Below are 15,818 nucleotides of genomic sequence, written 5' to 3' on the forward strand. Positions count from 1 at the left end.
AATATTTGAATATAATAATTTTAATAAAACATTATATGACATGCTTTATACTTCAAAAATTGATTGAATGCACCAGCTATGATTAGTCATTGTAGACTATTTACAGAAAATATGTATTCTAAAAGCAATATGATTAAAATGTGTAGAATGATAATCAATATAATCATGAAAAACATCACATTAAAAAAGTAAATGATTTGTAACAATGCACTTTTACATTTTCGGCAACAAGACATTATTTACATGCAAGTTCAGATATTTTAAACATAGAATTTGAAAAAAATGAGATTTTATGACTAATTTGCCTCCTAAAATTCAGACCATAGTACAGCTTTCTTATTTTTATCACAACTTAGCAGGTAAGTTCCACACCAACTCCATGCACAAGAAATAACAGTAGAACTAAAATGAAAAAAAGTATGTAAATATAATTATATCTACCGTAAATAATAATTTTTTATGTTTTTACATGGTGGAATGAAAAAAAGAAACTCATAAGTGCAACAAATTTAAATTAGCAACGGGCAATAGTACAACTGAATTCATAAAACTTAATTTTATTTGATAGAAAAACAAATAAGTATTTTATATAGCGCATTTATTTTCAAATCAGCAACATGAAGATAATTTAATTGCAGCTTTAATTACCACTATAATATTCAGCCTAATTTGTCAATTACTAATAGCAGCAAATAAACAAATTGCTGATTTCAATAAAAATAATAATGAAAAACAAAGCTTTCAATACTGAACAAAGGGTTTAGTAGATTACAGATTGGAAGATTCATTGACATGCTTTGTATTCATGAAATGGATAACTGGAGTGAAACATAGACCATTCAAAATTTACAAACTGTGTTACAAAAGGAAAAAAATGCCTTATTTATTTTGAAAACTACAGAAAATATCTTTAACATGAAGACATAAAATTTATATTTTTTTCTCTTTTATGTACTCATTAAATAACAACAAGTTTTAATCAATCAAAAGGTTTCTAATCTAAATCATCAGGTTTAATATAAGTAATAAAATTTATCATCAATTATGGTTGGAACTCATAGAGGTGAAATAGAGGGGTAGAAAGAGTAGGATAACCTCTGGGCTTTCCCAAAATTTGATACTGCAACCTGGAACAGTTTCCTACTGAGGATAAATAACTATGATAAAAGTGTTGCAAATCTATTAGTTGCAATATCAAAGCTTTCATCTTCTAAATATTAAAACTGAACATTTCTTTTTTCCATAGTGAATTTCAAAATGTTGAACTTCATGAGCTTGATATGTCCATCTTTTTCTTTAATTTCTCAAGGAATATTTCTCAAGTAAACACGAAAAGATATAAAAGATTTTATTTTGAGAGGGCACAGGGTAAAAAAAAATTTTTTTTTGGAAATTATAATTTGTTTTAGCTTTCTGTGACAAAATTATTTGAGGAAAAAACCATCAATTGAAAAATTGTTTTTCTAGAATAATTTAAAGCTTTTAAAATTAACTTTAAGTTGCTAGACATTAAAAATAATACTTTAAAAAACATTTTGAAAATTGTTTTGGAATATAATAATAAATATTGGTGGGGTAAAATGTCATTTTGAATTTTTATAAAACATAAAAGATGAAGAAATTTTTAAAATGATGAATACATTTATTAGATTATTCATCTGGGAAAAACAAGGAAAGCATTAATTTTAATATAAAAGTAGTATTTAAATTACAAATTATTTATTAAAAAAAATTCTGTACACTTTTGAAACAAAAAACTTAATAATCCTAAAAAAAAATGCAATTAAAAATATAAATGTATATTTCCATCTTATTTCAAGAAGCTATGGTCAGATATGATTGACTGATTGCGTATTGCAATATTGAAGTAAAGCTAGTTAAAAAAATTTGTGCATCAACACTCCTACGGCAAATATTAGATACTTTTCATCATGTGATATCAGCCTTTAACTCAACTGCAGCATGTTTTTCTGGAGGGAATAAAGCATAGTTGATTTCTCTACATACTATCTCACCACTATGTTAGAATATAGTTCCCGGAACTCCAAATATTATTGTTTGTTATGGTGCTATAAGCTTAGTCCTTAGAAGAACATACAACGTTCATGTAATTATATCCAAATAATTAAATTTTTCTGTAACTCTGTTTTAAATAATCCATAATTAATATTTCTTTGTAGCCACATTTGCTCTCATTTACCAATTTCTTTTGATTGTAAACAAAGAATAAGAAAAGGTTAATTTTATTTAATATTTAGTTAATTAGATACTTTTTCACAATTTTGTTAGGTTAGTTTTACCTCACAGATATACTTCATTAATTAAATATTTTCTTTTCACTGTTGTGCAGCTTCACCCACTTGAGTTTGAAAGAATGGAAAACAATAGAAAACTTAGTTTTGAGTATTGCTTATTATTGCAAAATTATTAATTTATAAAAGGCAATAAAACCATACTAAATTAAGTCATATTTGCAATAATATAAACTCTGAAAATAAATTAAAATAACAACTTACGTGTGTTCTCTTAGCACTTTTTCTATGGTTCCAGTTGATATTTTCCATATATAAATGCACCCATCTTGAGAGCCACATATACAGAACTGACCATCTGGACTAAATTTTGCTCTTGTCCAATCACATCCAATTAGAAAGGAATCAGCACTGTGAAGAAAAATAAAGTACTATATAAGTATGTACTACATAAGTATGCAACATTTCTAAGCTCATATGATAAAACTGTTTTTAACAATTTTAAATGTCACGGAATTTATTTTAACAGTACTGATCAAGGAAATTTTTAACAATTCCTCAATTACATATATGCCTTTAATTGGAATCAAAAAATAAAACTTAAGATAAAGTTTAAAAAGTCAAGATTGGCTTAGATAAGTTTGCAAATTTAAAATGCATAGTATTTTAATGCTAGGCATTTTTTGACAAATCTTCTTGGCTAATTACTAAAATATAAGAAAATATTTTCCCAAAAAAGGAATAATGGCCATAAATATAATGAAATGTGAACTCATTTAAGTTGCATTAAATCCACAATAAATATTTATAATTTTTTTTGAGAATAATAAATTAAATACTATAAAACATATTTAATGTATCAATGACTAATAAATTTTATCTCAACATAATTTCTTTATTATATATACATATATGGTAGGAAGAAAAAAAAAAAATTTAAAACTTAAAAAATTTCGCATTTTTGGTGATTCTTGTCACCATTTTACTATGTATATAAAAGATGTTACAAAGGAACTAAATTACTGAACCTAATTACTCATTACAAATCAACTTCTTTTGCTTAAAAATACATTATATTTTGAAAAATTTGATTTGAGTGAAAAATTATATCCTGGCAAGATAGAGATAGGAAGAAACTTTAAAATTTAATAAGAATGGGTAATCCTGACATCTGAAAACTGACTGAAAAGAACTGATACAATTTTATGTATGAAAAAAAAATTCTAAAAGATAATGAAGAGGCTAAAGAAGATCAAGATATCAAAGACATCTCATGTACTCAGAAAAAGATAAGTATAGAATGACATGCTTAGCATGGAATAATGATCATTGGAATTCTAAACAATTAACAAAAGAAACTTCCCAACTTTCCACACAACTTCCCACACTTTACCCTGATGGCTTTTAGTTACATCAAAACAACTCACACTTCAGGGCAAACCACAAAATGACTTGACAATATTGAAATAAATATTTTAAAGTGGCTTGCTTCATTCCTTCATGTCAGTTCTACAGAGACATAGTGCGGAAATCTGGACGAAACAACTTTCTACACTCTCAAGTTTTTAATAGAATCTGAGCTAAGAAGGCTTCAAATGGCTATTAATGCTAATGGAGAAAGAATTTACCAATGAGTTATCAATATAATGTTTTTTAAAGATAAAATATCTTGAAACGTATTATAAGTTTTGATTTCAATCCTTATTTACTGAAATAAAATATTTTTCGAAAATATTTTTTTTGCACCATACTGAAACCATTTGCACCATAATGAAATCTCATTTCTAACTTGCGTAACCTTAACTTTTACTTTTAAACTAGGACAGTCTTAGGAACAATTATTCTGTCATTTTCTGCTACACACTACTATCTTATTGAATAACATAAGAACGAGACAAACGTTAATACATATATTTTTAAATGCAAAATTTTAATCACTGTATAAAACAAACATTAATATGTATATTTTTAAATACAAAATTTTAATCAATGTATAAACAATTTCATACCAAAAATAAATTTTCTTAAAACAGTATTGCTGCAGTTACAAATCAATACAGCAGTTTACTCAAGCAAGAAACAAGAATTCAATTGGAAGTGCTGTTTAATTTGGAAGTGCATATAAAAATATAAGCGCTTCCAAAGATAAATAATGGTACACGGACATAAACTGTCGAAATTAACATATTTCATACTGTATATTTTTTTTAAAGTTAAATCTCACAAAACTTTCAATTGGATTTTAAATAGTGTGTTAAATAAGTAAGTTTCAAGTAGAGTTTGCAACCCAAAAGTAATAAGATAATCACCTAAATGTATTTGTTACAGTATTCATTCTAAAATCAATAAGCTTGAGAGAATCATCTCTGACACAGGCAAGAAGAGAATATCCATCTAAAGGAAATGTAAAATTACACATGTATGGCAACAGTTTTAACATGTACATAACAGTTTTAAAATTACCATAAAATTTTTAATGTAGGTGAAGTAATTGGATAAAAACCTACTTTACATAATTGGAAGTTCAGTATTATTGACTTTCATCATTCTAATTTTCCCCTTTTATCACTAAAATCAAGCTTTTATTTTTTTTAAAAAGTATATAACTATCCACCAAATTTTAAGATTATTATGATCAATTCACAAAAGTTTTCCAATCAAATACACATAAGCAACCTATTGTTTATCACTTTAATTAGTTCCAACATTTTTCCAATTTATCCCATTTCAGTTTCTATATTAAAAAAATATCCTTTTTTTAAGTATCCATAAAAAATTTTAACTTTGAAATAAATATCTTTGCACTTGAAGTAAATTATTATGGCTTTGCAAATATAAGCATGTAGAGATACTTTAATTTAAAACTTACTCAGTGGTTTGAAAATAAGCACAAAATAATTGATTTTCAAAGTAGTCAGCAATTTTCAGAACAAGTAATATACAAAAGTGTTTCCGTTAAGGAATGTTCCAGATATGCATGAGTGACATCCTTATTTATCTCTACTAAAACCTATCATACAGCTGTAGAGTTTTCTATCTGATGGAGTAGTCTATCTGTAGATTCTTTATTATCAAGTGGAATGCAATGCTTATGAATTTATTGACAATGGGCTTCTTTGCTCTTACATCGCTATCAAAAAAGTGATACTAAAGGATTTAGTTAGAATACTTAACACAAATGGTAGACAAGGCTCTAGTTCGGGATACTGAGATGCAATGATAATATAATTCAAAAAAATTGGATAAAATCCTCAAAAAAAATTCCAAATGATAATCAGATTTGTAATATTTAAACAATTTTTTTAAAAATATGCTTCAACTACTTTGAGGGACAGCGAAATGATAAAAAGTGTAACTATGTCCACAGTGTCCATCTTTTCTAGATTAAATGAAAGCAAGCTTTAGCAGAAAATTATTTTATAAATTCTTTTTATTCCCATGAAAATGTCATTGAAAATAAGTATTAAATTTTTTTTTCACTTTTAAAACAAAATGCTTAGTAAATTTCTCTCCAAAGAAAAAAATAAATTTATTAAATATACTTTTATAATTTGAACATTTTATTCATTCTTTTTGTTTTATATTCTCTTGGGGAGGTTTATTTTTGAGTCAAAAGATGTGGACTAAACAGTTATCTGGAGGTACGCTATTGGCCAAAAGTGGTTGCCTATTACTTTTAATGTATTTTTTAAATTTATTACAGTATTTTAAATGCTTTTTTATAGCATAAAAAAGTTGAGTTAAAACTGATTTGTTAGCTTCCTAATTCTTATGAAAATAGTATAACATGCTTTTGTTGATATTAGTCTGGTATTTTTAATTTATGAGTAAACATTTAGGGTAATTTTGTGCACTCTGGACATAACAATATGAAGTTATATCTGTTTTGATAATAAAGAATATTATATTAAACATTGCTTGCATTTTATATACTAATAATTAATGTTGTAAAATTATCTGAAAAATTTCAGCCATAATTTTTAATGTTTTTCAACTCTTATACATAAAATAATCTAAATATAATCGTAAGCAACTAAACAAACCAAATTCATGTCAAATAAAATAAAAGGAGCTTTAAAAATACATAGCTAAGAAACTAATATTAATTTTCTATAACCACAGAACAAAGGTTAATTAAGATATAAAAAGGTTAATAGTGCAGTCATATAGCATAAGTCTTTATTTTATACAAACACAATAGCAGTATAGAAGGAAATACTAATTTTCCTTACCAACAGATAAATCGAGGCCCGTTATTCTTCCAGGCATCAGAATCTCATTTCTGCTTGATTCAGATCTGGTATCCCAAAATCTTATTTTCCGATCTACGTGTCCACTTATAATGTTGGATTCACTTGTAACAATATCATTTACACTTGAAGCTGCTAAAATAGTTCGAATACCTAATTTAAAAAAATAAAAACATGAAATTCAATTGAAAGTTCTTGAAGAAATACTTAAAACAAAAGGGAAGAAAAGAAATCGATATTTGCCATCAAAAATACTAAAACATACGAATTTTACAAAGTGAATTTTGAAAAAAAAAAAAGAAACACTCTAGCATTTCAACAAAATCTTGTTCTCGATTACCTGGAAGCAGTTGCTGTAGTTAATATATTGCTTGCATTTTTATATGCAAATAGAATGAATAAAAAATATAACAGTAAACTTGAAAAAGTAAAGATCTATGATAAAAATGAAGACAAACTCAATATATGTGCAGATTAAAATATAAAAATTTTACACCAAAAACTAACTAAAACAAATAAGTTAAAAATAATTTAATGTGATGCTTGATAAATCAAAGAATAAAAAAATGCAAGCACAAAATTTGAAAAATAGATGAAATCTGGACCTTAAATTTATATTATACCATAAACATAGTTTTTATAAATTTATTTAATCAAATTTAATTTTTCATGGTTGTTATAAGAGTCTTCAATTTTCTACCCTGACCAATTATTCTGCACTAAATGTCAAAATAAATTATGTAATACTATTTAACTTAAAATTTAGATTAAAGTTACATACTAAAAATGGTAGAAATGATTGAAAATTACATAAATCATATAATTAAAGAATAAGGATGAAAAATAAATAGTGTTTGACATACTGAACATTAGGCATACACTTTTTCAAAAAAATTGTTTAATAAATGCGAAATTAAGATTGACAGATTTTGTTGAAATTTTGAACTATGTTGTTCTTTTGTATAAATTTAAACTATGTTGTTCTATTTACAACATGAACATTGTAATATAGACCTATTCAAATTATCGCCTGTTTTTTAAAACGTTGCATGCATAGAGATTATTTTTTCTAAGGAGAATGGAAACTAGTTCAAATTCCAACATAATTTGTCATGTATTTTATGGTATGAATATATTTTTTGACTGAAGAATTTAATTTAATTAAGATTTTTAAATAAATTTTAGACTAAATAGTTGCAAGTAATTTGATTCAAAGATAATGTCTAGGAAACTAGTTATTAAGTTTTTAATTGGTACACAAAAATTGTATAATTTAATCTAATTGTTTTATTAGAATCTTAACAATTAGAAATTTTTTTAGATTTTATAATTCTTAAATAAAAGTTAAGAAACTTGCTGCTATTGATTAATTGTAAAACATATTAAGTAAGGGAGTAAATGAATTAAACAAATATCTATAATATTCAACATTAAACTAAGCAAAAAATCAATAGTTAAATGAATTTAAAGTCAACAAACATACCAATATTCATAAGTATTGCAATATAAAATATAATATAAGTAAAAAAAAGCTTACAAGCTCTTTTGCGTAAGTCCCATACTTTCAAAGTTCTATCATGACTTCCAGAAACAACTTTCGTTGCATCTCCTAAGAATTTAGCTGACATAACTTTATTAGTGTGACCAGTAAGTGTGTGCTAAAAATTAATAAAACAATAACAATTTGCAAAAAACAAAAAACAATTTGTTATTTTTACTAGCATTATAAATTATACATTTACTATTACAGTACAATGAGTAGCTACAAGAGTAAGAGCCCAAATTTTATTAAGTTTCTACTAAATTATTAACAAAAATTTAAATGTACTCTAAATGATATGGATTTTAAATAATAGTATGTACAGTACAGAACCTGTTATCCGGAAATCAGAAAACCGGAAAACCAAAAAACCGGAACGAAATTCGGTAAATTTTCCCGCCATTTAAAAAAAGTTTTTTTTTTTTTCCTCATAAGATTTTAGGATTTTTCTTTCATGTTTGAAAGATGTTTACCATACCATCTTTTCAGAAATAATCATTACTGTATTACTTTATCGTTTTTTCTTCCTCTTTAGATTATTTCCTAATATTTTTTTTTTAGTTGAGTTTAAAAATAAAAAAACGGCTTTTTGTAGCGATTCAGAAAACCGGAAAAATCAGTTATCCGGAATAGCGATGGTCCCGATCGTTCCGGATGATAATTGGGTCCCTACTGTACTTAATTTTTAAAATAGAATGCTACTAATTACTAGTAAAACATATTAAATTATTTATATATTCAATAAAACAAATACATGTTCGCATATTAAATAAAGCTTAAAAAAAACGAAAAATTACATTTACAAAAACATAAAGCAATTAAACTTTTGGGATAAATAATTAATACATACATTAATTTAATAATTTACTAACAAATTTTGATACGTTAATGCATTTAAACTAAATACTATACCTTTATCTTCATGTCATGCACACTCCATATTCGACTAGCAGAATCGCAAGAGGCAGCAAGAACCAACGATTCCTTAAAATAAGATTTGAAGCAAACATTTTAAAACCGATAAAATATTATTTATTTCAGATATAAAATTTATTCTAATGAATGTTATGCTAAAGAAATAGAGAGATTAGAGCATAATACAAATAAAACAAATAAGGGCACAAGGAGAATTGTCATTAAGGAAAAAAAATGAAATTAGAGATAAAGTTGGAATATTATGAGATAGCAATATTTTAAGTTCTTGTTATTTTATTCAGTTATATTTAATCACAGCACTGCAGTAAAAACTAATCAAACACTAGCAATTTAGAAGGAATACAAGAGCAAAAATGCTTTTACCTCTGGGTCAAAATCAACAGAATATATAGACGAAGTACTATCATGAGCTATTGCTTTCACACATGCTTTTCCTATGCACATAAAATTAAAAATGAGGAAATTAAAAACCATCAGTTAAGTTACAAAAATAAAATTTGAAACATTAAAATAACAACCATACATTAGAATGATAGAAAAAACTCCCTAGAAAGGATTAGAATTAAACAGCAGCATCAGAATAAAACAACTCTTTGAATTTTTGCTTCTTTGATATTTTATCAGAAAAAAAACATTTATAATATGAAAATCTAAAATTTATTTTTCCACAGCTATTCTTTCCGAAATAACAATTAACTTAAGAAATTGCAGCAGTCAGAACATAGCTTCAATTTTTTTATTTACTATTTCAGCTAGCCAGACACTAGGCAAACCTATTCCTTTATCCCATGCCTTAACTTTTCATCAACTATTTCGGTTACTCAAAATACATAAACATTTAAAATAATAAAACTTAAGACACATCATTAATAATTACAGATATAAAAATTGCAGAAAATTATTGAATCCAGCCAAGATGATGTGTAAGAAAACATTTCACAGCTCATGACACTCAGTGCTTTCATTGCTCAAAGAAAAGCAATTGGCTAAATAAGTAACCATAATTAAAATTTGAATAATTCACCAACAGTAGCTAAACATATTAAGATTATAAAAAAAGTGGCGAATTAGTGTTCTTATGGATATTTTTCTTTAAAAAAATTTTCTTAACTTTTTAGATAAAAGTTCTTTTTAAAAAAATTTATAAATTATTTCCTAACATTTAATCAATAAAATAATGTAGCAAATTAATGAGTTATTAAATATATTTAATCCTTGGGAATGAAAATATTTAATTTCTAAATTAAAAAAAAGACATAAAAAGTGTCATTACCAGTTACAATATCCCATATTTTAACTTTATGATCACCACCTGCAGTAGCAAATTTAAAATCTGTATGAGTCCAAGCTACAGCATTGACTTCCCCATCATGAGCATCCTAAAAAATATTAGTAAACTAATAACGCAGAAATATAAAATCAAAAAGATTACAATAAGAATTAAAGCAATGAGAATGAAATATCTAATAAATGTTATGGAAGTTTCTCCTGCCTATTCAAAAAAGTTTTGTGATTAAATTAAACCCAGTAATTTAAGAAATTTCATTAACTTAAAACCATATTTTTAAAATAATAATGGTACAGACTTATGTAAAAATCACTCAATAGACAATTACTAAATCAGACAAATATTCCTCTTTCATTCATTCTGCACCATAACATTCTATAGTAGTAGATGCTTTATGAAATTTTACTTATAAATATTTTTCACTTTCTTACAAATAAAATAAAAAAATTAAAATTAATTTTAAAATTCTTTTTCTAAAAAACCAAAATTTTATCACATACCCATTTTAGTACATACCACTATTTTATTAATGTCCCATTTCATACAGATTCTAAAATTTAATGCTTAGTAAGAATTTATAATATCTCTTTGAAAGAATAACTTAAACTTCAAACTTAGAACTAAAGCTTAACTTAAGATAACTGTCAATTTTTTTAAAGTACATTATAGAACTACAATGACCAAAAATAAAGGAGCTACTACACCTTTATTGCTTGCTCTGGAAAAACTAGGAAAATACCTTCTTTTAACAGGCTAAACACTCTTACATACTTTTAATGTGTTCTTTATATTAGTGTTTCAAAAATTGTAAGTAAGTGAATAATAAGATCACAAACCAATGAAAAAATATTTTTTTCATAATAAGAGAATCTTTTTAGCAAAATTTCTTGGTAACAGAGATAAATTATAATTCATAGTTTATTCTGGAATACTATAAATTAAAATTCCACTTTTCCAGTAACAATTTAATAAAAACAAACACCCAATGCATATAAATGTATCAAAGAAAACAAAGATAAAAGAAGTATCAGGTGAAAAATGCCAATTCTTTAAAATTTTTTAAATTGGGTTAAAAATCAGATTCCTTTTACAAGTAAAAATAAAAATTCTATTGTCAAGAATATTTCATTAACATAAGTTTTATCTTTTACTGTCAGATGCTGCATTAATTTGTCCTGGAAAATTTCCATTTTAACAAATACATTCATCATCATTTGAAAAACACCATTAGCAAACAAAAATAACTAAGTTTTTAAAGGATACCTCAGTTATAAAGTAACGTATTTATAAAAACTGTCTGCAGATTAGTTAAATGAATTGTTTAAAAAAATTTAATAATAGTCCAAGAAATATTTTATTTACAATTTCAACAAAGAAAAAAAAAGATATATATATATATATACATATAATTTATAATGATTATAAATAATGAGATGAAAAATAAATAATAGATCTTCAAATTATTAATTTTAAGTAACTAGATAGATAAACTTGCATTTAGCATTATCCAATTAATGCTTTAGTCAAAAATCTGCTTGAGGAAGGTTTATTAAAAATATTTTCTTAATAAGCTCAAGAATTTCAGAATTATTTTTTAAAAAAATAAGTTGGCTCTAAAAATATGTGGTACTTATTATACACAACTGCAATAAAAGGTATTGAAAGTAAATTTCAAACAAAATATTCCATGATCAAATAAGGGTCCTTATTTAATTAAATCACATTTAAAAAGCAATCTTAAAGTTACTTACAAACTTTATATGAACTTTTCTTGGCACAATTGCATCTAAGCAAATTTGACTTCTCCTGCAAAACAAAATATTAAGATTAGTTACATAATGTAAACTGAAACAAAACCTACTCTTAAACTTCTAATACAATAATGGGTAGAACAATGGTATGAAAATAAAAGAAAAGGCATAGAATTGCAGATAGAACTCTATACAATGAACTGAAATTGAAGAATGAAATAATTCAGAGCAGCTACACAGCTTTAAATGAACACACCGTAAAGTTACAAAAAATAATAAAGGCAAAGATAATATCAAAAAGATGTAGTCAAATTTAATAGCCTAATGATAATCAGAAATATATTTTAATAAAAGGGGAACTAATATGCCTCTAAAATTTTATTGCTGGAACAAGCTAATTTTCAAATTAAAAAAATGAACAATTTATGTAACCAATCAAATTTTATAATTCAGGTAATAATAATATTGAGATTATTAGAATAGAATAGAAAAAAGTATTAAAAACTTGTAAAAAGTTTATAGCATCAGAAATAATTTATATTAAACAATAAATATATTATATCTTTCTTTAAAAATTGAATAAAAACATGTTCAGTTTTCAGAAATATTTCTTACACATAAATGTAAAAGTGATTACTGTATATATTTTACATTATATTCCTTATTGATACTGCTTATATCTTTCAAACTAGCAAATAGTTTTAAATTTATTAGCTGATAAGCACAACAGAAATGTTAATAAATGGACAAAATAGTTAATTATATATTGTTAACAGATGGAAAATATGATGATTTAATATATTGTCTAACAGTTATATTTTATATATTGTTAACAGTTAAACTTACTGCATGTGCCAAGTTGACATGTTTGTGTTTATATGTAAGACATTTATTAACTTTAAGCTTAATCTTAAATATGTAACACACCAGAATTGCCCTTATTCTATTCTACGAACAACAAATACTGTTATAATTACATGTTTGACAATGGGTGTAAAAGTCTGCTATTTTAATAAGTTTGAAAAGGATATAACTTAAAAATTAAATAGGTATTGATTGGTGCAGAAACTAATACAACCTATTGGAATCAATCACAACTGGCTCTTTTGCAGCTTCTTCTAATTCCTTTTGTAATTTTGCTTGCTTTTTCCTGTAATAAAATCGGAAATACCATTTAAAGGTCAATAAAATGATAATAGATTAAAAATTAAAATAAAAACAACTATATAATAAAGCTCAATCTAGAATGAAATCTAAAAACATATATACAAGTGTTAGTATTCTATAATTCAATTTTGAACAACTGTATCTAAGTCGATGACAATATAGTAATGGGTCCACTATTTATTTTTATACAATAACTCAAAAATTATAGTTTCAGAATATATAGTGATGGAACCAGACATTAGAAAACTGGTTTAATTTATCATAATGCTTTATAAAAATGTAAAATTCTTTTACATATCCATTAGTTAATGTGACTTAAAATAAACATCTTATTAAGAATGTGCATGGCTTTGATAATGTGCCTGGAAAAGCTCATCATATGAGACCCACATGGAAAAAAATGTTAATCCATACTTTTTGCTAATTTTAGAATTAATGCATTATGAAAGATTATTGCAAATTCCCCCAATAAAACTGAATTCGGCACAATGGATGGTGATTTCTACAGAAGAGAGCATTGTACTTCAGCAAAATTTTTGGGCTATTGTATCAGATCTACTCTCTTGCCATGAGGCTAGTGTCTTTTTTTGTTCACTGCTGTCAATTTGTTTATTGTTTGAGCTAGCAAAAGTTTTACTTCAACATTCTTTTACTAAAACAAGACAAAAATTATGTAGCTAAGCTATGTACACAATAATACAACAAACCAGAAATGAAACTTAGCCCAATTAGCGATTTCTTTAAAAATTATGTTATCATGTTCCTCCTTTTGAAAATCAAAATTATTCTAAACAATATTGTCTTAATATTTAAGAGGAGTAAATTATAGAATAGATGTCTTATGAATCATTAATAAATTCAGTTGATACTCTTATTAACTTTCATGTTTCAATGAAAAACCAAATCGAGTGTTTGAAAATATTGCCTAATAGGATAAGTAACAATAAGCTAGTATTGACTTTCTAACCCGAAATTTTTTTTATCAGTCTCCAGGCAATTGTTTATGCCTATTTCTTCAATAAAATCACCATCCTTATGAAATTTTTTCAAAACTGCTAAGATAGAAGAAGACAAAATTGTCACTTTTTAAAACCTAAATATTTATAAAATAAAAAAAGCTTGACAGATTTTATGACTTTGCATCACAGTGAAACCTTCAGGGAAGACCACCTCTGTGTAGCAACCTCCTCTATTTACAGCCACTTTTGGGAAACACTGAATTTTTTTTCCATAGATTTTATGTTAAAGAGAACCTTTGGGAGAGTCCATCAAAAATTCTCCCATAGATCAAGCAAACGTCCACACCAAATGCGGAAAAGGTCAAATGAGGAAATACGAAAAAATATTGAAAAAAAATATTAACATATTAAGAAGTAGATTTAAATGTCTTAAATTATTAATGAGTGGCTCTTATTTAGAGAATTCTTACTGGCGATCTCTAAAAGAGATTGGAAAACCTCTTGTTGCAGTCAGAGTGCACTAAAGACGATGCTATCAAAGATTTAATTTCAAAGATTTAATTTCAAAGTTGAAAGTTAAATTAGAAAAAAACTTAATTTTAGGATAAATTAAGCATCTCAAACAAATAAACATCTTCTGATTTTTTAAATCAAACTACTTTTTATAATACACAATTAAATACAAATTTAAACAAAAGCATAATTGTTCATTCATTTAAAATAGCTCTATTAATCATAATTGGTACATTTCCTTTTATTATTTTGTTTTTATTATTATATCAGTAGGGGTAATTTTTATCGACGCAAAATTTTATTCCTTGACGCCAAAACAAGTGATTTATCCACAGCAAGGAAATGACAAAGTGTAAAATTAAAATCATCAGCCAAAAATCATTTACCTTTGATAACATTTTTAAATCAATGAAGATAACCCCTAAGAATGACCAAACTCCATTAATGACCATTTTACAATGGAACAGAGAGTGGTCACTCTCGAGAGCTTTCACTGTATATATGATATTAACAGATATAGTCCTAAAAATAAATAATCATAACAATAATTAGAATCTTCTCAATTTTGTAACGAACGGGCAATTTTGTTTCCTCAAGCTTTCTAGTGTTAATGCTTGATTCATGTGTTGTTTAATTTATGTGATATTACTTTTCACAAAAAGTGAATTTTTTTTGTAGGACCTAATTAGTATCCAATTACAAAGATTATTATATCTTTGTACGATTTTTCATTTATTCAAGCATATAATACAATAATAAACTAGTTTAATATGTGACGTTATTCATAAAATGAGTTTTGCGGCAAACAATTATATTTTTATTTAATTATCAATAAATAACATAACAACTTATATTTTTATTTTTCATTTACAATTAAGCTCTTTAATTTAAAAATGTTTCATGTTTATATTTTAAGATTCTCTATTTGTTTCTATTAAATTATACTTCAGGTGGTAAACTTTATTTCCTGTGTTATGAAATTTGAAAGCATCTGGAGTAGAAATTCTCAGTTTAATAGATATAATCAGTGCATAGAGGGTAAATTAGTACCGGTAAGAAAAATATATTTTCTCGATGGACCACTAAAAAAGAAAATAATAAAAACAGAACTGATTTTATTACAAAAAGTAGGATTCAAACAAAGGTACTTTGTAACGTATTT

The 15,818-nt window shown here is 25.3% G+C and overlaps 1 protein-coding gene across 1 annotated transcript in view; it reads right to left on the minus strand.

Moving 5' to 3' along the window:
- The window catches only part of LOC107440515 (Autophagy-related 16), a 34,704-nt gene continuing 18,886 nt past the window's right edge, over positions 1–15,818 (minus strand). The window contains exons 7-16 of the mRNA XM_016053462.4: positions 13,096–13,167; positions 12,018–12,072; positions 10,252–10,357; positions 9,342–9,412; positions 8,955–9,026; positions 8,040–8,160; positions 6,485–6,655; positions 4,562–4,646; positions 2,517–2,663; positions 1–402 (exon numbers count right to left, since the gene is read on the minus strand). Of these exons, the coding sequence (XP_015908948.1) occupies positions 309–402; positions 2,517–2,663; positions 4,562–4,646; positions 6,485–6,655; positions 8,040–8,160; positions 8,955–9,026; positions 9,342–9,412; positions 10,252–10,357; positions 12,018–12,072; positions 13,096–13,167 (994 nt within the window). The 3' untranslated portion in view covers positions 1–308. The remainder of the gene's footprint in view (positions 403–2,516; positions 2,664–4,561; positions 4,647–6,484; positions 6,656–8,039; positions 8,161–8,954; positions 9,027–9,341; positions 9,413–10,251; positions 10,358–12,017; positions 12,073–13,095; positions 13,168–15,818) is intronic.

The sequence above is a fragment of the Parasteatoda tepidariorum genome, chromosome X2 (genome assembly GCF_043381705.1).
Source record: "Parasteatoda tepidariorum isolate YZ-2023 chromosome X2, CAS_Ptep_4.0, whole genome shotgun sequence".
Lineage (NCBI taxonomy): Eukaryota > Metazoa > Arthropoda > Arachnida > Araneae > Theridiidae > Parasteatoda > Parasteatoda tepidariorum.